Below are 25,596 nucleotides of genomic sequence, written 5' to 3' on the forward strand. Positions count from 1 at the left end.
ATCATAGACTGTCAAACTGTCAAATCTAATCCAAACTCAAAAGTCGACTAAAATGCGAGACTAATTTAATTTTTTACCATTATTTGGTATTTTCTCTCATAAACCGAAAAATCGGTTGTGTTACTATTTGAATATTAAATTGAACTATAAAAGTTAGTGTGTATAGGACAGTAAATATTTACAACTATGGTAAATGCAGTATAACCTTCTTGTTACATAGTTCATTGATAAGGTTATAAAACTTACAATTATCATATTTTATTTCAGCATTCGTGTCGTTTAATATTAAATAGCCCTGCGCGCTGGAAATGTGTCGTTCCAAACAATTTCAAACCTTCTGTAGTTGCTTCATGTCAATCGGATCAGGTAAGCATCAATTATCATAAAATGATGAAATTATTGGTTAAATTTGACCAAAAAGGGAAATACAAACTACTATAACATTAAATTTAATTTAATCGAAAGGAAAAGATGATGTGCAACTACTGCATACTTAATTTTTAAAATTTGGTGTATTCTCATAGGAATTTTATTAAATATATAGAATGTATTTTTTGTACAAGTCAGAGGAAGTTTAATATTTCAATACATACATTGTTTGCGCCTTTTCGTATTCTTAATTAACTTGTAAAAACAATTACACCATCAAACAAGCAATTAACTTATTATTATCACTTATAGTTTGCAATTCAAGTATGTCGCAGTTACTCAGCAAGAAAAGGTTTCTTTTCATCCATCATCGAAAACATCAAAGAAGATATTGCGAAAAACAAAGAGATGAAAGAAAATATCAAAAAATTCCGAGAAGAAGCACAGAGATTAGAGAATTCAGAAGCACTACAAGCAGCGAGGAAAAAGTTTCAGGCTGTGGAATCTGAGGCATCAAAAAGCTCAGAAGTTCTTAAAGACACATTAGAAGGTATCAAAGGAAAGGTTGAACATGTTTTAGAAGAGGCCAGTAAAACGGAATTTGCTAAAAAAGCTGGTGAGTAGAATTGTAAATAAATTCTTTATTTATTATCTGACTGACAATGAGGGTAATGTTTTTGTGCATATGTAAGTTTGTTTTTATGTATTTGGGCTTATATAATACATAATACATATGGAAATTCTACTGTGATAGCCTGGCTTTTTCTTTATCTTATATTTATATAAATTGTTGATTATTGAAATATATTCATATTACAAGGTTGTGATTAAAATAAATGAATTCTTACACATATATTGATATTGCAAATATTACTAATATTATAAATGCAAATGTTTAGATGGATGGATAGATATTTCTTAGAAGGTACTCTCCGGAACAGCTCGAGTAGACCATAGTCTGGAAGAACGCAGAGGCTACCAATTAAGTTTTTTTTTTAATTCCTTGCGAATGATGTGGCGAGCGATAGCTAGTTGATAATAACTTATGTGGATATAAAATTTGTACATATCTATGTATAAAAGGACATACTGTACTTTTAAATTTCAGGGAAAATTACAGAAGATATATCTAAGTCAGCTAAAGACGCGGCGGAGAGTATAGCTGATAAAGGCCAAAGGCTCGGACAGACATCAGCTTTCAGGACCATTTCACAGGTAAAATTACAAATAAACTAGAAATATATCATGTATATCTTGTGTCGGAAGTCAAGACGCATTTTGGGACACTGTACCAGTACAGTATGTTATGTAGTTAGTTGTGAGTGCACAATTTCCTCAACTCAACAACAGGCCCATATTTTGCTTGTGAGCTGTATGTTATGTATGAAATAAATAATTATTGTAAACTGATTAGATCAGAAGTCACATACAAGACTTTCCAAGATATGTAAATAAAACTTCATCATGATCAGGCTGCCAAATTGCATGGAGGGTTTCCAACTCTATCGAGTTGGAAGAATTCTGAGCCGACCCTGAACCCTGGATCACTTAGAACTTATCAGTTGTGATATCTAAATTCACCCCATTGGTATGAATTTGTTTTCAGGCAACCGAGGTAGTGAGGAACGAGATGTCGCCGCGTGGGCTGGAGGGCCGCGTCTACACCTCGCCTATTGCACTAAGAAAGCGAGTTGAGGTGAGCACATTTTTGTATTTTTATTTTAAATCTTTTAACTAGAATATAGTATAATGTATACTAGCCTAGCCTATGGTAAATTAATTTTTTATTTTCCCTTCATATTACATATAATGGCTGACTAATATCGTAATATATTTGTGTGTGTCAGGTGGCGGACGAGGAGCGCAGCTTCGCGCCGGACACGGAGACGCTGGGGTTGGAGCTGCACAAGGACTCCAAATTTTACCAGCAGTGGGAGAACTTCAAGAACAATAACCAGTATGTCAACAAGGTCAGTACATCTATTAGTTTATTCTGGTCTCAATAAGATTCTAGTTATGTTCTCAAAAATGATACAACTTCATCTTATTTGTTTTGTATTATTAGAAATCAGTAGTCATGTAATATTGAACATATTGTTATTCTTTTATTTTGTGTTGTAAGTGTAATAAAAATTCAAATAGCCATGTATGTATAAAATGTTAATTAAAATTATTTTGTAGGTTCTCGATTGGAAAATACGATACGAAGAATCAGATAATGCAGTTGTTAAAGCTTCAAGATTCGTCACTGAGAAAGTCGGCAGCCTCTTTGGTAATTTATTCGAGAAAACTGAACTCTCAAAGACCTTAACCGAAATCTGCAAAATCGACCCAAACTTCACCGCACAGAAGTTTCTAGAAGATTGTGCCAATGACATCATACCTAATATCCTAGAGGCAATGGTACGAGGAGACCTGGATATACTGAAGGATTGGTGTTACGAAGGGGTTTTCAACATCCTGGCCACACCAATCAAACAGTGCAAGCAACTTGGCTACCGACTGGACTCAAAGATATTGGACATTGAACAAATAGAGCTGGTGATGGGCAAGATGATGGACCAGGGCCCCGTCCTCGTGATCACATTCCAGTCGCAGCAGATCATGTGTGTCAGAGACGCTAAGAACAACGTCCTCGAAGGTGACCCCGACAAGGTGATGAGGGTGAACTATGTGTGGGTGCTGTGCCGGGACCCGCAGGAGCTGAACCCCAAGGCGGCCTGGAGACTGCTGGAGCTCTCAGCAAACAGCGTGGAGCAGTTAATTTAAGTAGTTGTTGTTTATAGTTGAATTAAAATCGTTGGAGCTCTAATATGGTTTTATATCAAACCCTCAACCAATTTAGGTAGAAATCTTAGTACAAATTAACAACTTAAGGATTCCATTTTGACGACATGTGATATTTTTCAAATGCGTTTTAACTATGGAGGTTAAGGTAACTTACAAATTTAATAGTAATCTTGTCCATTTTTATTTATTTATAATACGATGGAGATTTTAATAAAATGCTTTATATATTTGTGAAACTATACTTATTTTCCTTAAAATTTCTCAATAGACCTTGTGTTGCAAAGAGCAAACTTTCAAGCAATGTTAGTGTTAGGAAAATAAAAAAACAAATTTCATTAAACATGTTTCTTATTAGAGGCACATTCAAAAAGACGGACAAAGCCATCGTACAATAATATATACACAAAGTACCTAAAAGATTATAGTGCTTATAACTAGGGAATGAGAGTCGACTGAAACCCAAAGAAACGATCTCAAACGGTGACTAGGTTACATGCGGAGAAGTAAGAACTGATACGATGCGAGCTTTTTGTACTGATATTTGAACATTTAATTCTACGATAGATAAGAATTAGGTACAGTTTAAGCCGGAAAATGTGCGTTATTGCAATTATATGCAACAATAAAAATTATAATCAAAAATTAGTCAAATTTACATATTAAATAAGTTAAAAAAACGTTGAGTGTTAAAAAAAACTTAATCTAATTTGTAAACTATACGATTAAAAACAGTGCCAACTTCCCTAATATTATGCTTAAAATATTTGAAAATTATGCTAAAAAGCTCAATCACATTATCAACTACATTACTCAGTGTTGCAAGTTTAAAAATATTTAAAAAAATAATTTCAATGTTGCCAACGCAATAAGCTAAATATAACCTAAACGTGTCAACAATTCGACGGAATCCATATCAGACATAACCAGAACTATTCTGGCTCATCAAATCTTGTGTCTTTTATACATTGTTATAAAAAGCTGTGATAGAAAATTATAGATAAAACAAATTATGCATTAACACATTAAAAGGCCATTTTTAATGCCACACTTATAGTCGTCAATTAAACGTTGATTTTTAATTCTAAATCAACCCTAAGGGAGATTTAACTACAAGTGTTGCATTAGATCTCAAACTTATATACAAAATATTGTATTTTCACAGCAAATATTGTACAATGGGTTAATTTTTAAAAAAAATCCATTTGAATTATTGTTTTTTCATTTGTATGTAACACAGAATTTATAAAAAAGAAAAACCTTTATTCTGATGTTTTAAAATTAAAAATAAAAAGCAGTCGATTTTTTCGCGCCAATCCTAAATCCGCCATTTTTTGACATTACATTGAAACGCGTATTTAAAATACTGGATACAATAGAAATATTAAAAATCACATTAGAATTGGAATTTGTATTTATAATACGCATAATATAGAATTCAAAAACCACATTCATCAAATCCCAAACGCACACATACTCGTAGTGGTAAATTTCATCCAATTTAACTTTCCTTTCACTCATTTTAAAACAGGTAATTTAAGGAGAAAATAGATTAAAATCTCACACAGAATGCAAACATTTGTGCAATAAATACGCCCTAAAACTAGTCCAGTTGGACTGTTTTGAAATTGGATTTTAGTGCGCAGATCTCAATAAATTGGTTACTCTTTTCCTTTGAACGACGACCGTTTTAATGTAGACCTCTTCACGTATACGGAGACGGAAACTTATCATGTGTGACGTCATGACTGCCGACCTTTGCAGTATGTCTCGAGAAAGAGGTCGTGAGGTTGTGAGGTGGAGAAGCACAGTAGAGGATCCACTACAGCAGGGAGGTGGTGAGGCATGCAGTGTGAGGTGGTGAGGATCAGTCGAGGATCCACTGCAGCACTGCGGTGTCGAGTCCGCCGGCGGAGAGCAGACGCGAGTCGTCAGACAGGAAGCGCACGCAGGTCACGTGGGAGGAATGTCCGCCGTACGCGTGGCTCAGAGACTGAAATATACCAATATTACTCTAACTTTATATTGCATACACAATTGTATAATAACATCACTCTCTTGAGTGAGTTACACAACAGTAGTAACTATGAGTTATAGATCATCACGTACCTTGGGCTGAGTGACAGGGTACGCGAACAGCTTCACCTTGCCGAAATCATCGCCCGTCGCCACCAGACGTCCGTCGTTGGATCTGTTCATACAAGATATATTAGTAGCGTTACACTAAATTTAGGATCAAAATGCAATCAGTTTATGACATTTTTGTCACGAGGAAAAATTTACATTATGTGTTTATTACATAAAAACAAAGAAAATGTGTAAATTACAAAAAGTAGTGAAGTCAGGTAGTACAAGGTACCTGGTGCAGGAGTTGATGTCAGTGCCGTCAGCGTTCTCCGGCCAGACGCCCAGCGTGTGGAAGGTGATGGGACAGCTGGAGGTGGACCACACCACGTCACGCATCGAAGTCGGGTTTGTGATCTGACGGCATGTCGTCGCGTTCCCTACATATAAATACATTTTTTATTACGAGATATTACGAACAGATTGTTTAACAGAAAAATAAAATAAAATGATGTTTAATATAACTTTAATCTAAAAGTAATATATCTAGAAGAATCCAGAAGATGAGAGAAGATACTCACAGAACAGCAGTTCATAATCTCCGGAGTTGCTCCTTATGTACTGGCTGTCCTCCGACCAGTCCAAGTGTGTTATGTAACTCGAGTGACCCTGACAATATATATCTCATTGTTAGGTATTTTACATAGATATTTGTATATACATTTAACAATATGTTTAACTACATAGCAAAGGCGTAAACACTAACTACTAAGCTAGTTTTAACTACACTACTAATATTACACTACAATTTAAGATAAAAGATAAATAAACTTGTATGAGAATAAATATTAATTAATCAATAGTCCAACAATTTTCTTTTTTATTAATCCAGTAATTCTATCACTATTTCTTCAGTAATTCAGTCTAAGCCGAAAAAAATTAAATTTTTAACAATTTTTTTGGGGGTAAAAATCTGCTTTTTCAATTTCTTATATATTTTGATGTCAATATGATATATATTTTTGGCGTGTCTACATATTTTTTTTCAATTACAGAAATTATAAAACATATAAAAATTATGTGGGACAAATTTTTTTTTACTATAATTAAAATTTAATAAAACACATAAACAACTACTATAAAAGCCTCAAGTTTATGTTAAACAAAATATTGTAAAGTATAAATGCGGTTGCGATGCTACATAATGTATTGTTACCCGTCTACGTTTTCTCTCCGTGCACTAGAAATGCATGAAATCGTCATAAAATTCACATAAAACTTTTGTCTAATATATAATTGATGATTGTGCATGTTGTAGTCAAATTGTTTCATATTTATCACTAACAAATTAAACAGTAATATTGTGTAAAGACATTTCAAAGATGACACAGTATGGACAATAAGAAATTCAAAACCCATGCATGAGGTTAAATATATAAACCTTGGTTTGGTGGATAACCACTAGGATGATAAAATGGATTAAGCGTTGGTTTCTAAGACCAAAATCTCTGTATCGTCATCCCTATCATCTTTATTAAAACAGAGTTAAAAATAAGTATTTAACGAGAGATTTTGGTGTCAAAAACCCACGATAACACGGTTAAATTTATAAAAAAATTCAGAATAAGATGTAGGCAGTGTAATTTGGTATAAGTTGTACTAACCAGACACTTGCCGAGGCGGGAGTACCGAGCGCCGGAGTCCTGCACCTGGTACACGTAGATGAAGTTGTCGCGCGAGCCCAGCGCCACCATCTCGTTGTTGGGCGAGTACTGGATCGTCTGGATCGGCTCGCAGCTGTCAACATGCGTTGTTAAAATCTTTATAAATTGAGGTAAAGTTTAGGTAGCTTTTTTTTTAGTTATTTTTAGAGATACTTTTTGGTAGAATAATGATGTGAAATGTAATATTTACCCATCGTGATGGCTGGCGAGCAGCTCCCTGGAGTGAGGGTCGAAGACCAGCCAGCGACCCGACAGGCAGCCCACCGCCACCGCACCGCCGTCACGCGACCACGCGCAGCACTGCGCGCGCTCCTGAAACAATACATTGATGAATTCATTTTAAAAGTGCCGCTAGATGGCGCTGTAATTTATTTGCAATTCGGAAGATGGCGCTGTTTACATTATTTGTTTGCAAATCAATAGATGGCGCTGTTAGTTTTTTTTGACAAGACGATCTTGCATGCATTAGTGTACCTCGATGTCCTTGCTCCAGACAGTGGAATGGCTGAGACCGTCCCACAGCTGCAGCAGGCGGTCCCACCCCGCCGTCACGAACTGCGGCAGCGAGGGGTGCGCCGCCAGACCCCACAGCTCCTCCACATGACCTGACACAAAATTTATTACATTGTAAAAAACACTAAGATGGCGATTGGATTTTTAGATAGTAAATATGGAGGAATGGTATGCGTATTACCGAGTACGGCTGGCGAGAAGCCGAGCTGCAGGTCTCCGTGCAGGATGCAGTTGCGCGTGGTGCCCACGTACAGCTGACTGCCGCGACCCTCCGCCACCACACGCACGCCGCCGTAGTGACCCTCGATCTGTACAAACATCAATGTTAGTAATACACAGAGCTGAAGATGAGGATCTTCGTAGTAGTGATGTAAGCTGACCACATTCTCGATGCCGGTGGCGTTCAGCTCGGAGTCGAACATGACGAGGCGGCCATCCTTGCCGCCGCCGGAGAGCACGCCACCGTCCTTGAGGCAGCACAGCGAGAACACCGGCCCCTCGTGCACGCCGCGCACCAACTTCGCGATAGTGTTGGTGCCGCGCCCCCACACTATTATGTTGCCGTTGGAATCCCCGGACAGCACGTCACCTGCCGCGTTATTTGGACATAAGTCAATAAATCCGACTCGGTGAACAATTTCAGTTAATGAATTTTGACTAACCGTTGGGATTAAAAGCCAAACAGGTGACATATTTGGGTTTATCCCGTCCCTCGAAGACGCCCATGCGCTTGTACAGCATGTTGGTCTGGTCCAGGGTCCAGAAGGCGATGTGGTTCTTGCCGCACGTCACGATCTGGTTGCGGTCAAGTGGGTGAAACTCTACCGCTACCACCGTGTCCACAGAACACTGTAAGCCAGAGCACATTAAATATTCAAGTTATGAAAAGACAGGAGAGTGAAGCCGAATGACATCTTAGATGAAGAAAGTACAATGACAATGTTTAGTAACCTTTGAAACGTTGAATATTTGTGGGCTATTCGAAGTAGGTGGGTGCATACCTTGGTCTCGGCGAGGCAGTGCTTGTCGGGGCGCTGCCAGTCCCAGACGGCGATGGTGTGGTCGGGCGCTTCGTCCAGCGCGGCGAGCAGCGCGCCGTCAGCCCGCGAGAACGCGAGCCCCGCCACGCCGCGCTGCAGCTGCCCGCCGCCCAGCACCGCCAGCGTCGCCAGCGACACTGAGTTCCACACGCGCACGTGCGGCTACACGATTAAATACATTTCGAGTCACTTCCGTTAAGCATATCAAACAAATTAAGGCAAAAAACTACCAATGATGTCCGACTCGAGTGACCACTTTAGTCAATGGTTACTAACTATTCAAGAAAAACAATTACACTCCGTCTTATTCGTAAATTAATTAAATAACGACAGTGATTTGTACTTTATTAACTTCACAATAAAAATTCGAACTCACCCTGGCATCGACCCTGTCGTGTCCGGCGCACTGTCCGCTAGCCACAATGAGCTTGTTGGGGTGTATGGCGAGGCACTTGACGTCGTCCGTGTGGCCGGTGTAGTGCCGCTGGCATTGCTCCTCCACGTTCATCAGGACCACCACCGCCGCCACGAAGTATACGATCTCACCGGTCGGCAGAAGATACAGATTGCTGCGACAATCCTTGCCTCTGGAACAAGAGGTAACCAGATTATAAGAAGCATTTTTACCTGTACAGGTACGAATCCTATGATGAAAGTTGAATGACGTGACAACCGAGAGTCGTATATATTTTACGCGATGTTTAAGAAAGGAGAAGAGACTAGAAATAGGAAATTCCTGACTTTAACAAGACAATACAGTTTTAAAAGGTTACCTTGACGTTAAAAAGGCGGCTTTTGAAAAAGCCAAGACAATGATTTTAAAATAATTAGGTACTAATCAGTACATAGTTTGATTCAACGTAAAAGTAAACATTGGCAAATATTTGTTGTGTATGTATTTATTATGTTAGTCCGCGATAAAATAAATAAGACATGTATACAACTTGATAACCTTAAGTATACATTTCATGTAATGCGCGATGAAGAACCATTGTTATACCGAAGTACATCTACCAGAAGTATTCCATTGTACAGTACTTGTCTAACAAAGCATTGAGACCGGTCTAGGTTTGTGATAGACCGATGACTCAGTGGTCATCGGCCCACTTCCACAGCTGAGCGGCCAAGCGTGACGGCGTTCGGATCCGGCCTTGGGCACGTGCGTACTCCGAATTAGAACACAAAATACAGAGTACAAAAGATTAAAAAATGGTTGATTTTTTTCTTTTGTGGTAGATTAAGACGTGATCAGTGAATGGAGAGCAATTCTGTTTTTAACCAGCTTGTAATAATCATAGCGTAAATGTAAGTGTTGTGTTGTGTTTATACGTAAAAAATAAATATGTGTAAGTTCGTTCTAGTCACGTAGACGACCATAATTAGCTCCCGCACCTGCGGAGTCTCGCGGCGCGGATTAATATTGCAAAGTCCGTTCTCAGTCGCTCCTTGTTCAATTGCTAATTATTCTTAAACAGCGTGGATTACGTTTAGTATGGGCACTGCGAAAAACAAATGAAAATCGAGACCGGTAGTCAATTTTGCAATACCAATTACTAAGAGATAAGATTCAATTGTAAAAGATTATAAATCATTGTATTTAATTGCCTTCTATAAAAATAATCAACGGTTACTGCGACACACCAGTTTTCGGAGGCGTACGTGGGCTGTGAACTATTATGTGCCTTCAACACAATAACGCCACAATTGGTAAATTGACCAATGAATTTCAGTCCTGCTAAATTATAGCTCCTGTATATTTATAGTGTTGAGTTTTATTTTTCCTAGGTTTCTAGTACACAAAGATAGAAAAATGTTACTAATATTTTAAATGCGAATATTTGCATGTATAAATGGATGTTTGCTAAACGGTATCTTCTGAACAGGTACATGGATCTTGATGAAATTTGGCATATCATAGTGTGACACATATGCTACTAATTAAGTTTCTGTTTAATTCCGGCGGACGGTGTCGTGAACGACAGTAATCGTAATATTTTTTTAACTTCGAATAATATACCTACTATAATAGATATTTTCTTAAAATCATCGAAAATATGTAGAAATTCGACAAAGGATTGTTCCTTGTCTTATAGGGGAAAAAAATGAGCAAACAGAAATAGATAGCTGTTGTTGACATAACTAATTCTTCACGAATTCTTTATGCAATTTAATTTGATAACTTAATTTAATTATGTTATACCGAATGTATTGTTTTCTATAGGGAAAACATTCCGCTTTCAAGTAAATTAAAGTCATGAATAAATATGTTAACATTTACTTAATTGTTACTTGTCGCAATTACGTAATGTGTAGTGACATTCAACATTTTTATTGAGAAATATTGAGTTTGTTTTTATATCATAAGGTGGCAAGCGAGCGAGCTGCCACCTGAAAACGCTGAAATAGCGACTGTTGCCCATAGATATATGCAATTGCATATGCGTTGCCTACCTTTAATCGACGGAGGAGAGGATGCACAAAAAAAAATCCTTTCCATACATCCTCTCATCCGGAAAGTTCACTTCCACTTTCCATGCTTTCCTTATAAGAAAAGGGGTGGGAAGAGAAAGAGGACTAAATGAGGCCTCCGGGACGCACACTCATCAGACGAAACGCGGAATTGCTTCCACTTCACGCCTGTCTTCTATGTGGTCGTGGTATTTCACCGGGCGAGCCGGGCCAATTCGTGCGAAGATAGAAGCGGGCTCTACCACTGTTTAAAAGTTATTAATTTAATAAATGGTTTTAAAAATACATATTTTCTGTAGGTATATATTCTGAAAATTGGTAATTCAATATTGATTTTATCAAATAATTTAAATGAATTATGGTATAAATAATTAATAACAATTTTTCAACAATATAGGGCTGTCACGCAATACGGTTGTACAAAGCTTTGGTAGATAATGATGAGAATGACATTGTCGTGCTGGGCGCAGTCATAATTGATGTGGGCACTATCTGCCGGCCTTGAGGTGCGGGAATGATCGATATGTTACCGTTGTACATACATACATACAAACAAAATGGTGCTTTATTAACTTGTAAATGCTGATATGGTCATGGTAAATTTACTGACTTAATTCTTATTTCGAATTTCCACCTTAGGGTGAAAGAGGGTTATGATAAATCGCCCTGATAAACCAAACCAGACAATGCTTGCTTTGCTTTAACCATTTTTCTGGGCATAGTTGACTTTGGTTACTAAGAACTCTACATTAAGCGATATTTATGTAACCTATCCACGTCTCTGAGTACGGCAGTTAATCTTCTATCAGTAATAAAGTTCCTTCCACTCACCTGTAGCCATAGACCCACTCTAACTTGAGCTTGCTCTGCGGCGGTGGCGCGACCTTGGCAGGGTCCAGGCCGTCCTGGTCGGAGGGCCCGTACAGTACCACGGGCCTGCCGCGCAGGAACATGCGCATTGACCCTTCCTCCTCATTGTACTGACAGGTATGGGTGCTGCATGAGAAACATCAATATACAACTGTTTTATCTTTTCATTAATTACTCTTACCGTGAGTTTTTGAGACCAAAATCTCTGTTTAAAACATATTGTTATCTCTACTTTGTCAAAGATAATGACAGAAACGATATGTTTCATACAGTGACTCTGGTCTCAGAAACCCACGGTTAATGTTATATCGCTTCTCGTTATAATGAATCATTAAAATGCGCAGAGAAGATAATCCAAATGTATTTTTGAGAGCGGATACAAAGAAATTCATTTATCCATCTTATCTTTATTTCCTTCGATTTATTTTTAAGAAGACAAACAACTCTTATATTATTAAACTCATAAAATTCTTTAAAATACCACACGAAGTCATGTACTTACATCGAAATTCAGTGTTACAAAAAACTAAATAAAAATGTATAAGGCAGACTGCATACAGTAGAGACACACCCAAGCCAATCCTACAGAGTTATTGTAAGCCCGAGTTTCACTTTGGTGCGGTACAATTTATTAAAAACATTGCAATATTGATTCCGATTTAATCAAACATAAATATAAAGTCTGAATCTATATAAAGTCTGATATTAAGGATCAGTATCCAAACTTTAAAGTGTTAAAAGTACTTATGGCCATTGGTTGTCTTTTTAGCACCAAATTTGGATAAGTATCCATGTGGGTCAAGTTAATACTTCTTGACCATACGATACACAGTCCATTTAAGGTCTGTTTATTGTTAAAAAAACATGTTTTAATCCAAAAAAATTAAAGTGAAGTGAAATGTTTTTTTTATTGCGACAACAATTATTATACCATACCAATTTTGTAATTTTTCTTTTTTAACAAACGATATAATAAAATTAATTTCAACAGTATTTCAAACAACAACCATTTTAATTACCCAACAAAAACTATATTAAGATTAGATTTAAACAGTGAAAACCCAAACATTTTATTAGTAATTTAACACAAACTTTCCCATGACTGTTAGTCACGTACAGGTAAAGTAAAGCTGTTAGTGAGATGTGTGTTAGTAGGTGAGAATAACTTGCGTGTGTTAAAGCTATGCGTTATTTTAACTGATTTGCGGTTAAAATGTAACAATTTGAGTTAACGCACTCATATAAACATAAACATTGTAAAATGGAATTAAGGTTACTCAAATGTTCTTTTTACCAATGGTATCAAAAATTGTATGGATGAAAAATCCTCATTGATAAGCATAAATAAATGCTTTAAGTTATTAAGTAAATGCTTAAGTGCATCCGTGCAATGTTTCTTAATATTTCCCTATTTTTCCTAACTATATTTACGACCTTTCAATCATCGAGTTTTAACAGCAATACATCTAATTATTTATTAAACAAAAAAAAAATGTGCTTAATTTAGAAAAAATGCGAGTAATCACACAATTGGCAGCATGCTGGTGTACAATAAAAAGTTAAATTAACTGAAATTTGTAATTATAATTATGCATAAAACTCCCACTTACATTGGAGTGAATGACATCTCTAGTCGTTTAAAAAAAAATCAGCTCCGAAACCAAACAGACGCCTACACGCTGCGCTTCCACAAAGCGTACTGACTACATGAAAATAAATCTAAAATAATAAAATAAAACAAGCCTTTATCTTTATCTAATCTAGATATCTGACTACGGTTATGGTATAGTAAACACTGTTATTACCTTTCATCCATGGCGGTAAAATAATGACAGTTGTTTTTTTATTACGTATCGGGCAAATGAATCGAAATCGGAATTAAAACTTTTTAAAAACCGGTCCGCGGCGCTGACACCGTGCAGCCAGATACAAGACAAGTTCCAGACTGCGCATTCGCATGAATACAACTCTGGCAACTAAATGACCTTCGTCGTTGTGTCACATCCATTGTCGATTTACTAACCTATTATTCTGCTTATATACAACAAAGTAAGCAATGTACAGCGTTAACTTTAAATAGTCCGTTTTAAGTAGAATTTTCAGAACAATTGTCATCAAAAGATAAAATAGTTTGCACGTTACGGCGTTTTACATTGGTATAGTGAATCATTCGTCAACGTAGACCAGATGACGTCGTCTTTTGAAGAAAAGTGGACATTTAACAAGGAAAACAAGTTTACACTTTGAAACTAAATAATTACATCTGTGGTTTATATGTACTGTGGTCACCTAGGTACGTTGAAACCGCAGGTTTTAAATAAATATCTCAGGGTACTTGTTACTTGACAAAATAATCATTTGCCTCACATTTTGTATATTAACATAGTAAATGTTGTGATAATGAGAGAAAATATATTTTTTTAACGATTTTAAATAAAAGTCGAACTTTAAAATTTGCCGTCTTTTTCAATATCGCCGATGTTTCCAATTTAACAGTAACGCATATAAGGTATCGTATTTTACGTTCAGAAATTATCATCACCGAACCTTTCACGTCTCCTCTGCTAAATTTCTTTCAAACGCATTGTGTCTCATATATGTAAAACATAATATAACCGTGAAAGTGCTTCATGATAAACATTTGCAATAAAACTCAGTCAACATACTTGCGTTGTTTCCCTCGCTTCCTGTTCAACAACCATGAAATTATCATTTATTTTGCCGATTAAAAAAAAAGTAGAATCTTATATATGACTAGCTTTCACCAGTGATTTCCGTCAGCGCGGGATTAAAATATAGATAGTAGTCGATTCTCAGAGCCACTAGATGCATATAAAATTTCATAAAAATCGGCCAAACCGTTTCGGAGGTGGTATGGTGATTAACATTTGTGACACGAGAATTTTATATACAAGACTAGTTGGCGCCCGCTTCTCCTTCTGCGCAGTATTAAAAAAAAAACTTAATTTGCAGCCTATGTGTTCTTCCAGACTATGCTCTACATCTATGCCCAATTTCAGCAAAAACAATTCAGCCGTTCTGGAGATACCTCGAAACATACATTCATCCTAACATTCACATTTATAATATAATGTTAGTAAGATATACAAATTTACTCTCCCTGGGTGGTAAATAAACTTATTTAATATACTGTCAAATATCCATCAAGCCAATCCAATCATCATCAGATAAGAGCGTCGGTGGCTCTGGGGTCAAGCACTTGACTTGCAATCTGCAGGTTGTGGGTTCGAATCCCGCCATGTACCAATGTGTTTTTCGACTTCCGATTTACATATGTACATTTATCCGATGTTCTTACGGTGAAGGAAAACATCGTGATGCAACCATATCTGAGAAGGATTTCAAAGATATGTGTGAAGTCAACCAACCCGGATAGCGACGTATAGTGAGCTGATGATAATATAATCAGATAGTTGTCCAAGAACACAGAGACTCTTCATAACATGTTTACCTACATTATAGTCCTCTATGTTAAGTCTTTTAATCTTTGCAACTTATAACAGTTTTGTATCGATACAATTTTAATTTTAAATTACTAAATAATCCAAATTAGGTCGTGTTATATGGTTTAACTTATATTTGAAGGACGTAAAATGAGTTAATGTAATCTTTACTTCATAGTTACTATTGTGAAAAATCTACGTAATTTTTGCTTTGATTATATATTATGTAAATAAAATTATATTTGAATTATTACTCTATTTTAAATGAAATAATTTAAATTACTTAAAACATAAATTTATTATCGTAATTATAATAAACCATATTTATTTTAATATCATTGCATACGTTAGTTATAATACAAAATATTAGTATGAAGTGATCTGTGGTATGTTATACAAGTCGATAGTTAAAGAAAAGCTTTCCCAGAAACCACCACCATAATAAATAGACTTACCCATGTTTCAATATGGGTCCATTTTGCGACGGCTTAGAATATAAATTTAACAAGGATTTTGTTGTTGTAAATCTAAGGACGAACAAAAACATAGATTAGATTTGAACTGGACAAATCTAGATAGATCTAAACAAAGCACAAAATGAAGTATAGTGTTAGAAAAAAAAAGAAATAATAATAGTAGTAATATTTTGTTCTCTTAAGCTACATACGTTTAGTTTTAAAAACAGTTTTGTCTGAATATTTAAAACTGTCGTGTATATAAGTGAAAACTGTTTATTTAATATATTTTCTTGCATTTTTAACACGTAAAATATTAGTACGAATTTTCGTCTGAAAGTGAATCCGCAAGACGATTCGGTGGCAATGAATGTATTAAGTAAAAAACATAAATAACTAGCTGATGCTTTCGACTTCGTCACGGTATTAAAACACTTAGTAGGTAGTCTGTGTTCTTCAAGGCTATGTTCTATATGTGCGACAAATTTCATCAAAATCCAATGAGCCTCCGCAGAAACCTTCAAACATCCATCCATCCATCTAAACATTAGCGTTTATAATATTAAGTTATTTACGTATGTTTTCTGCAGCTAGGAACAAAATACTAGGGTCTTAATTATGTACATAAGATAGTATTAAGATGAGACAAAGTATATATGATATGAAACTATGTACTAACCTGCTACTTGGCAATAATCCTTGAGCATTGAAATCTCCAGTAGAGTTCCACCTCTTTGTCAGTGCGTTGGTAGCGGAGGCGCTCTGGTTACTCGATGTTGAGTTATTGCGGGATCTACATGATGGTCTACTTGGTGAAAAGCTCTTGGGTTATGTGGTTAAAGTTGACGCAAAATGGCTGACGGCAGGATAGACTATCTACTGTTATTTAAAAAATTATTTATAAATATACGATATTGGTTATTTTTCTAAGAATGGATTAGATTTTACAAATATATTTTGTATCAACTTTTATCACATAATGGATTATTAAAAATAATACTTTCTAAAAAGCATGGGCTGCAATAATTTTAGTAACTAATAAATAAATGACAGAAATATTAAAGTTGTTTGATTCTTGTCTTTTTTTATACATAAAAGTCTAAATGTTTGGGTCTATTGTTTGATGGTATTCCTTGATGTTTTTCCGTCACTCATATAATATTTTTTTTTTATAACAGAAGGGGCAAACGAGCAGCGGGAACACCGAGGTGTTCAACGACGCCCATGGACATCAGCAATACCAGAGGAACCGCAGATGCGTTGCCGGCCTTTGAGGTGAAATATTGAAATTAAACCATAAAATAACTTACTTCTAACATACTTCTACTGACCGTTAAATATGCTATAATACTATTGAATGAATATGGTAATATGAGAAGAATAAATTATTTCGGCCACTTTCGTTCAGTTGTTTTGGATATATGGGAACAAACTACTAGGGAAATATTTACATTTATAACAATAATGATTTAATGACTACTGCTTGTTAAAAAAACTTTTTATTCACGTAATAAACTCTTAGACGACACTTGAAGTTAAAAAAATAGTAACAAAATTCTTGCAGTGCCACCCCTGTTTGCGCGCTCCTCCACACATAGAGTTGCCCATCTAACAATGGTGCGGAGTTGCATATAACCATACAGTTTACTAACCATAAAGTTTGTATCTTGTATACTTGCGGTACCCGAAGTGAAGTTACCTGTATGTCTGTGACGGGTGCGGTGCGAGGTGCGGGGCGGGGGTGGCGCGCGGCGATGGCGAGGGCGCGGGGGACAGCGAGGAGGAGGACGCGGGTGAGTCTGACTGCAGCGACCCCGTCGACTGATGCTGGGGGCCGCGTCTGCAAGTGTAACATATCACAGTAAAGACAACGTTCTATTATAATACTAGCTGCTAGAATTCAGATAAGTTACAAGACAATTATTTTGAAAAAGTTTGTTTATTCGATAGTTTATTTTCTCTGAGTAATATTTTGTCAAATGTTTTTTTAATGACATATTACCTCTGTGGTAGTGAACTGGCGCTGGATCCGTAGCTGGAGGTCCTTTTGGCCGTCTCTCTGTAGGAGGGCTGCCTCAGCCGGACTTCGCGCGTGGGTGTGCCTGTTGTCCCTGTAACCAAATAAACATCGATTTGTTATTGCTTCTTTTCTACTATAATGTTATTAGAATGATAGACAATTGGTGGATTATATAACCTTCAAAACTGCTTAACAAAGCCGTTTCTCTTGCCAAAAGTATTCGTTATTTTTTATAGTTCTTTGAGAGCCTCTATGTCACTATCATTAATGTTAAGGTAAATAATTTCTCACCAGTGTAGGTGCCGTTCCTATGCGCAGGCGCAGGGGCAGGAGCTCTGCCTTCGAGAGCGTTGAGACGTCGCAGCGCGTCGGCCAACGTGGAGCGCAGGCAGAGCAGCTCCTCCGCCTGCCGCGCGCACCGCACCTCCAGCTCTGCGACGCGCGCCGCCAGCCCGGCGCCCTCTCCTTCTAGCATCTCATCTGGAAAACAGTGTACAGATAATTAAATAAAGATAATCTATAAATATTCTAACCTAAGATACTGCGCGGAATGTTACACCGCCATCCAATATCAGCCAAGCAGTATAGAAAGAGGTCAGAATGTAAACAATAGCCATCCGAATTGCAGTCGGACAATAAGCTTTCGTTTATTCCAAGTAAGTAAAATCCGCAGAAATAGTAATCGTTATATCACTTCACTGAGATTGTTAGGTACAATTTGACCTTTAAACTACGTAAACAGGCGAGACCCTGTAGCAATTTTTTTAATTTATGTTACCGAGTAAACATCACACGATTATTAACTTTTTAATGGTTTAAATTCTGTGCATTATCATATTAAAATATAGCTTAAATGCCTTTTGAAATATAGCTTCAACGTTTCCGTGTACCGTTTTGTTTGCTCAACAAAGCTGTTTTGCAAACGCTTTGCTAGCCACACATTTCATTGCGGCTGAACGGAACCGTTTTGCAAAGTCGTCTAACAACTGTTGACATCTCATTGTCTTCAACAATGCGAGCCCAATTGTGTGTAGAAAGCATTCCAAGCGATTTTGGCTTCTATTGTTCGTTATAACGTAATACAGAAGGAAATTTGTATATTGTGCAGGTGACGAAAGATAAATTGACGTTACATTGCTGCGTTAGTATTTAGTGAAATCCTATATATTCTTTTAAATTGCTCTAATTTCCTGTCAAAGTCCTATCAAAAACGGGCTAACCATTCATTTTTGTCTTACACTGTAATTTATTGCTTATACACTTGTAATTAAGTCTATTATGTGTTACACTTACACCAAGCGGTGTAGACATCGTTCATCGTGTCCCCGGGAGAGTCGCTCGCCCGGGAGCTCTGTTGACTATCCATCTTCTTAACTCTACTCAAACTTGCTTCTCAATAATACAATGGGCACATCATTTACATAGACACGCCTGCATGTAATAAAGGTGTTATTAAATAGTGAAACTGATTCTGGCTGTAGGTATAAAGCTATTCAAACTTATAGCTTCATTCAATACTACTACACTAGAAATGATTCAAGAAAACAGTGTTTCGGCCTTCCTCACACCCCTACTTAGATCTTTGATACGTAAACTTACGCTTTATAAAAATGAATTTATGCTTTGGTTACAGCATAATATTTTATTTAACTCCAAACAATTGAATACCGTTATACAACAGGGCTTTACCGTAATTTGTTATTTGCTCATTGACTACCATTTTTAACTTGTTTAAACACATGTTCCATTTAGTTTCATTGTTTTAAATCGTTTAATATGACCTGTTCTGAATTAACAATGGTTTTGGTTTACCGTAAAAAACGTACATACATGTATGAGACTGGAAATAAACGGTAACGTACGGTAGGTATAAATATTATCTGTAGAGTTCCGTAAACCTTTAAATTAGTTTTATTAATTTTTAGAATACTTAAGCTCTATGAATTACGTGCTTAAATAATGTCTTGGTTCTTACAATTTTTTACAGCAATGGTTTTTTTATTTCGAAGTTACGGATCACTAAAACTAGAGGGAATATATAATGACCGGGATTTTCCTTTGTAATGTAGTGATGGATTTAAAAACGCATCAGAATATCGTTAAGTTATCTAAGTTAGAAGCGTGGTGGGAGCGGTGGCTTGCTCTTGCGGGTTGCAATAGTTCAGGTAACCGGGGAATTATCATTACAAGGATTTTTATTATATTTTATTATTATTCTAATGATAAGAATAAAGATTTTGTTAAAATTTAGTTACTGATGCATAAATAAATATTTTTCTGTAGCTGCAATGTAGAATAAAAATATGTAGCCTATCTGTTCTTCCAAGTTATGTTCTACATTTATGCCAAATTCCAGAGAGATCCAAGTAGCCGTTCTGGAGATACCTTAAAACATCCATCCATGTATACATTCGCATTTATAATGTTAGTAAGACGTATTTATGTAAAGATGCATAATGTTTTTAACAAGAGGCAGATATGTGTATAAACAAGTAAACATGTTTTTCATGTTCCAAGGTCGACATAATGGATTGCATCATGGGTTTTGTATTACCTTAAGCGATGATAAATAACACGTAGATTGTTGTCTTTTTTATCGATTAATAGAGGATACAAAAAGATTGTCATTGTTGTTAACCCAAAAGCTGTTATGTCTAACAATATCATCCATGTAGTGTAGTTTAAATAAGCATAGCGTCAGCTCTATACTCAAAATTCAAACGTCTATGTCTATCATAATCATTGACGATTTTGAAGTGTCAATAATTGGATGACAAACATATTGCACGAGTCAATTACATTAGTGACGATGAAAGCTTTTAAATGTTCCGTGAAAATCTGTAAGTCACTAACTCGATTGCTATCGGGGAAATCGTGGTAGAGAAAACTAGAAAACATAAGCTAATATTATTCGAAAGCTATACGAAACAACAGTCATGCTGTTATTAGAAGTTTTGAGTTAGAATTTTATTACTACGTAACGGTGAGTTTCCACTAACTAAACCTCTCATTATTTCTAACAAAACATAGAAACATAACGACATTCTTCTCTGTTATTCAGGATGTAAAAATATGAGTGAATAAACAATACGAAAATCTCTTTGTATATAATACTATTCCACATATTAAAGGCTGAAGCGTGATGAAGAGAAACAAATATCTTTCAAGCTATTGTAAGTAAACATGTATATTATTTAAGTATAACATTTCTTATAAATTTTTACTTGGTCTTTTTAAGAATTCTCTTTAACGGACTTAATTGACATTTAACCTTTTCTTTTTAATTACTTTGTAAATCCTCGGCATTTAGTCAAGAAATGATAACGGTAAAGGTTAAATACCGGAGAGTGAGTGTCAGGGTGTTAAATGTTACCGTAGATGTCCACTGCCACACTTTAATTAATACCAATTTACGTCTCTATTTTTCCAAAGTAAATGAAAGGGACAAGAATGTGCATTGTAAGTGTCACGGTAGTGGAATTCTACGGTCAAACTGGTAGAATGGAAATGACAGCCGACTGACGACAGCAGGAAATCTTTATTTGGTAAAATTGGATGGAACCGGTTCACACTGGTTTGACTGTAGTTGCAACTGATTTATTGCCGATCACTATTGTTATATTAACGTAAACAAATTGCTCGTAACGTAGTATTGTGTATATTATTTATACCATAAACAACATGAACAGATTAACAAGATGGTAGTTATGAGAGAGATAAATTTACTTTTTTAATGCGAAGCATCTATGGAATATTCTAGTCAACCAACTCGCACTTGGTCAAGGCCTAGTCGCCCATAACTTAGGGTAGGCTTCGATTCGAGCTTCTCAGTGGGGACTTATAAGTCCCCACTGAGAAGCTCGAATCATCATCATCAGCTCACTATAGTGAGCTGATGATGATGATATCCTTTGTAATAGGGACGATACATTTGTATGTCTTTAACAACTCTCTTAGGGTTATTTCTCTATGCAAGTTACAAACAAAAGGAAACAATTTAAACGTTTTATTTGCCATGATCGTTTACTAAATAAACTTTACGGTAAGGACGTAAGATGATATCAGTATGCCGACCGCCATAGCGCACGGAATTCGAAACGGTACTTCGAGGTAACATTTGCATCCAGAATTAACATGTTTCATAATTCACGAATGTTAAATAACTGTACATACCTAATATATAGAAATAAGTAACATAAAGTGAAACTTTAAAGTATGTGTTGGATTTTATGTTAAAACTTTAGTTATCTTATCGTATAATTTAATCATTTAATCCTTGCTATGGTAATTATTAAAATTATGAGCAACAAAAAGATAATAATTTTAGTATCTTAAATAAATGGATCACCTTATCAATCTTGACCCACTGTGTTTACATCGTTTTAAGATATAAATAAACATCCGCCATGATAAAAAGGTCATAATATACTTCTTGATTAAAATGTATAGATCTTAACAACAATATTTTTAAAGGCAAAACCTGACAGTATCATCGCAGTATTTATTGCAAATACTAAACAGTTTTCTGCCCTTTTTACTCCCATAATGTTAGAATAAGACAACGCAAATGTGTACAGGCATTCTCACGCCGAAGAAAGTTAAGGTCGTGAGAAGTTTTCACATAAAACAAAGACGTTTGTTACATTTTTATCTATACCAGTACTCCACGAGCTTTAGTTTCTTGAAAATTTATTTTTTAATCTGTATCTTTCTTTTAAAAACAACTTGTAACAACATAATCACTTGCACTGCCTTGCCCTTTAGTTATCGTCCGCGACCTTCATGCAAATCGGTAAAGTGGTTGGAATTCGCACCGCTGGCGCGTCGTGGCGCTGCCGTCGCTAACCTGTTTGCAAACCCTTTCGCTGTCAGGCATCGCTTGAAAGCTCTAGGTTAAAACTAGTAACGTTTGCACAAGAGTTATAAAATCACTCTTCACTTTCTCACTTACGTGATAGACAATAAAAACTACATATTAATTATGGCGACAAACAATACATCTTAGCTAAATAAAGTAAAAAAAACGGCTAAAAATCGGAAAATGCTATTGATATCGCATAGGCAGTGTTGTAATTAAATAGACCAAAAGTTACTGAAGGTAGGTTCTATATCCAGTTTTCCAATAATCCTTCGCTTTAGAACTTAAAACTGTGAACACAGAGGGCAAGACTTTAGGCATAAAGCTATTTATAAACTAGAGAAAATGTAAAAGTGTCAGATGTCCCTGACCGCGACTGACACCGGACGCGTTTACCTGCAGGTAGCCGCGCGTCACAAGACTGCTTGGTATGCTACACGGGTATTCATGAATAACTCATTGTCTGTCCGTATGTACCAAGCCCAATGTCGTAGAGGTCGTGTACATGTCCTGTTCACAATTACCGTGTAATTTGGACAGCCTTTACACTTTATTATGGAAGAAATTATGAAAGGAATACTGATTAGGTTATCTTTCAAAAGTTTTGGTGAAGAGATGTGACTTTTGAGACGAATAGAATGCTAAACTAACTTTGATCTTTAACCAATAGGTTAAACCACAAAGTTGGTTTAAAAAATTATTTCACTTTTAAACACAGTAAGATCATGTAAAACATGGCGCGCGACAATATAATTTGGACACATCACTGATTAAAAAAATCATAATGTAGTATGAAAAAGTGAACTTGGTATTATATGAGGAGTAAACACGAATGTTTCCTACGATACAAAAAGCTCACAATAATAACAAAGTCAAAATTATTTGAAGACAAATTTATGATTTTAATAAACATTTCTTTAGAAAAATGGCACGTTGGTACGTAAAGGTTCGTCACCCCTGGCACAGATGTATAGTACGTATTTACAAATAAACTAACTTCGAAAACCTGATGACGTCAACTAGTTGTGATACAAATCGAGGACAATCGCATATAAACATATACAACTATGTTATGTTATACAGTTTACATATATATACCATATTGCTTAGTATGACGTCATGACAAAAATCGTATAGCTTTATTTTTTATCATATGAGCTAATCGAAGAGATTATCAATAGCGAAACTAACATAATAATATTAGATTAATAGCTGCGCCCGCGTCTTTGACATTGTGAAATAAAAAAAAATACTCAGTTACTTGCTATAATCTATCTCTGTTCCAAATATCTAATTCCGTTTGGATGTTCAGGAGAAAATTTTGGAATTTCTGTTAGAAGTAAGAAAAACCATTTTGTCTTAATTTTATGAATATTTTCCATAAGTTTTTAGTTCTTAGGAACTCAAATTATAATAATTTGTAATACAATAGGTCACCTTGGTCATTAGACAGTTCTTATAATAGAATGTCCTAAATACCTTGGCCTGTATTGCCAACCTTCGGACAAAACGTCAAACTAACAAAGTAAATTTGGGGCGATTAACTTAAATCATTTCAAAACAAAACACAACTTTACGACAAAAAAAACTTTGCAATTGTTTTGATTGATGAATGATTTTTCGAAAACGAAAAATTGATTTTTATTTTTTTATTTTTGTCCAAAACCATTTGAATGGTACCTTGCGGGACACGCTGTATACAACAATTCGATTAAAAGCTACAGCGAGGTGTTGAATAGAAGTATGGCTTGTCGGACACTAGTCTGAAACGGCCTGATTGAAACAGCTTGTCGGACATATAGTCCGACATGGTAGCTAACGTGTTAAGACTCGTTGTCAAGCATATTTATGAAGTGAAGAAATTATTTTACGTGCTTTGAATCTGATAAATCATTTTCCTCTTACTTATTGTCTTTTCGTATTGTTATTTAATGTAAAGGCGTGGTTCGTACAGAGATAGTTGGCGTGATGTAATTAATTGGCCTACTGAGCCGTTTTTTTTTCAACATGAAGATGATACAACCTTTCAATTCAATTAGCTTAAAACGCATCCCAAATAGCACATTTCATGGTTGTTCTCATTCCTTTTAGGTGTGACCAATATGATTAGAAATTTATTTAGAGTGTACCTAAAAATCTCTAATTAAGCTACCTAAGTCACATGGATCTTTAGAAAATGACCAGACTGTAAAATTCTGGATTACGTCGCAAAGCAAAATTTACAAATAATAGTACATCTTTTTCGATTAAAATTTAATAGCAATTCATTGATTAAATGGAAAATCAAATAAGTTATAAATGGCAAACAAAAGCCTGTTGAATATTAACACCTAATCGATATTATTGAAAACATATGCATCTTTGCATGCGTGCAAAACAAGAGGTCGTTCACCGGTCAATGAACCTAAACTATTAAACCAAACCATAGCACAGCATTAACAATCCGGAATCAGTTGACACTAGTTTAAAACACCACTTAACACTTTAAAACACTAAAAACACAGGTAAACCGGACGATCTAGGCAGCACTAACTGAATTATCAATTGGGAAAACCAGCTGTTCAAACATCACTGTGACATGGTTCCCAACTGGGAAATACGAAAACGACCTTAAGCGTTCCACGTAAGAGAGAATTGGATGCATCTTGGGACTCTGTGGTAATAAGGTAGCTTAGGGCATGCGCAAAGGATTCTTTAGGGGTTGAAAATTCTCCTACTACAGTAATATGAGCTCTATAGTTAAGTTCCAAAGGTTTATTCTTCATTGTACGTTGATTTCGCATGCGCGGTAATGTTGTAGATTTGACACATAAGCAGAGTCGAATGTGACACGGTTTAGTTTGGTGCGTTACGCAATTGTCCGCGACACTGTTGGAGGCATACAAACCACCTTTATGTTTGGTAGTTGCTCAGTTGCGTCAATTCAATTGCTTATTGCTGTAATCAATTTTTATTGTTGACAA

General features: G+C 35.9%; 2 protein-coding genes across 3 annotated transcripts in view; one reads left to right on the forward strand and one right to left on the reverse strand.

The window, feature by feature from the left end:
- Positions 1 to 24: 24 nt before the first annotated feature.
- Positions 25 to 3,179, forward strand: LOC106121596 (mitochondrial import inner membrane translocase subunit TIM44). The gene is made up of 7 exons (XM_013317307.1): positions 25 to 189; positions 268 to 366; positions 682 to 985; positions 1,478 to 1,584; positions 1,976 to 2,065; positions 2,217 to 2,339; positions 2,551 to 3,179. Exons 1-7 carry the CDS (start codon positions 187 to 189, stop codon positions 3,136 to 3,138), a joined length of 1,314 nt encoding a protein of 437 aa, XP_013172761.1. The 5' UTR covers positions 25 to 186; the 3' UTR covers positions 3,139 to 3,179.
- Positions 3,180 to 4,379: 1,200 nt separating this feature from the next.
- The window catches only part of LOC106121732 (echinoderm microtubule-associated protein-like 2), a 38,291-nt gene continuing 17,074 nt past the window's right edge, over positions 4,380 to 25,596 (reverse strand). The window contains exons 3-20 of one of the 2 annotated variants that reach the window (XM_013317524.1): positions 18,067 to 18,255; positions 17,758 to 17,866; positions 17,455 to 17,595; positions 16,435 to 16,548; positions 15,756 to 15,827; positions 11,798 to 11,962; positions 8,874 to 9,084; positions 8,459 to 8,659; positions 8,120 to 8,306; positions 7,838 to 8,046; positions 7,639 to 7,765; positions 7,419 to 7,549; positions 7,135 to 7,256; positions 6,885 to 7,017; positions 5,802 to 5,889; positions 5,516 to 5,660; positions 5,266 to 5,347; positions 4,380 to 5,149 (exon numbers count right to left, since the gene is read on the reverse strand). In XM_013317524.1, coding sequence (XP_013172978.1) covers positions 5,024 to 5,149; positions 5,266 to 5,347; positions 5,516 to 5,660; positions 5,802 to 5,889; positions 6,885 to 7,017; positions 7,135 to 7,256; positions 7,419 to 7,549; positions 7,639 to 7,765; positions 7,838 to 8,046; positions 8,120 to 8,306; positions 8,459 to 8,659; positions 8,874 to 9,084; positions 11,798 to 11,962; positions 15,756 to 15,827; positions 16,435 to 16,548; positions 17,455 to 17,595; positions 17,758 to 17,866; positions 18,067 to 18,255 — 2,552 coding nt within the window. In that variant the 3' untranslated portion in view covers positions 4,380 to 5,023. The remainder of the gene's footprint in view (positions 5,150 to 5,265; positions 5,348 to 5,515; positions 5,661 to 5,801; positions 5,890 to 6,884; positions 7,018 to 7,134; positions 7,257 to 7,418; positions 7,550 to 7,638; positions 7,766 to 7,837; positions 8,047 to 8,119; positions 8,307 to 8,458; positions 8,660 to 8,873; positions 9,085 to 11,797; positions 11,963 to 15,755; positions 15,828 to 16,434; positions 16,549 to 17,454; positions 17,596 to 17,757; positions 17,867 to 18,066; positions 18,256 to 25,596) is intronic. The other variant, XM_013317525.1, reaches the window with a different exon arrangement.

The sequence above is a fragment of the Papilio xuthus genome, unplaced genomic scaffold (assembly GCF_000836235.2).
Source record: "Papilio xuthus unplaced genomic scaffold, Pxut_1.1 DF826938.1, whole genome shotgun sequence".
Lineage (NCBI taxonomy): Eukaryota > Metazoa > Arthropoda > Insecta > Lepidoptera > Papilionidae > Papilio > Papilio xuthus.

Excerpts from the sequence above, each read along its gene's own strand:
- LOC106121596 (XM_013317307.1), top strand. Across the intron at positions 986-1,477 it reads GGAATTTGCTAAAAAAGCTG|GGAAAATTACAGAAGATATA; the intron begins GTGAGTAGAATT and ends TTTAAATTTCAG. Across the intron at positions 1,585-1,975 it reads CTTTCAGGACCATTTCACAG|GCAACCGAGGTAGTGAGGAA; the intron begins GTAAAATTACAA and ends ATTTGTTTTCAG.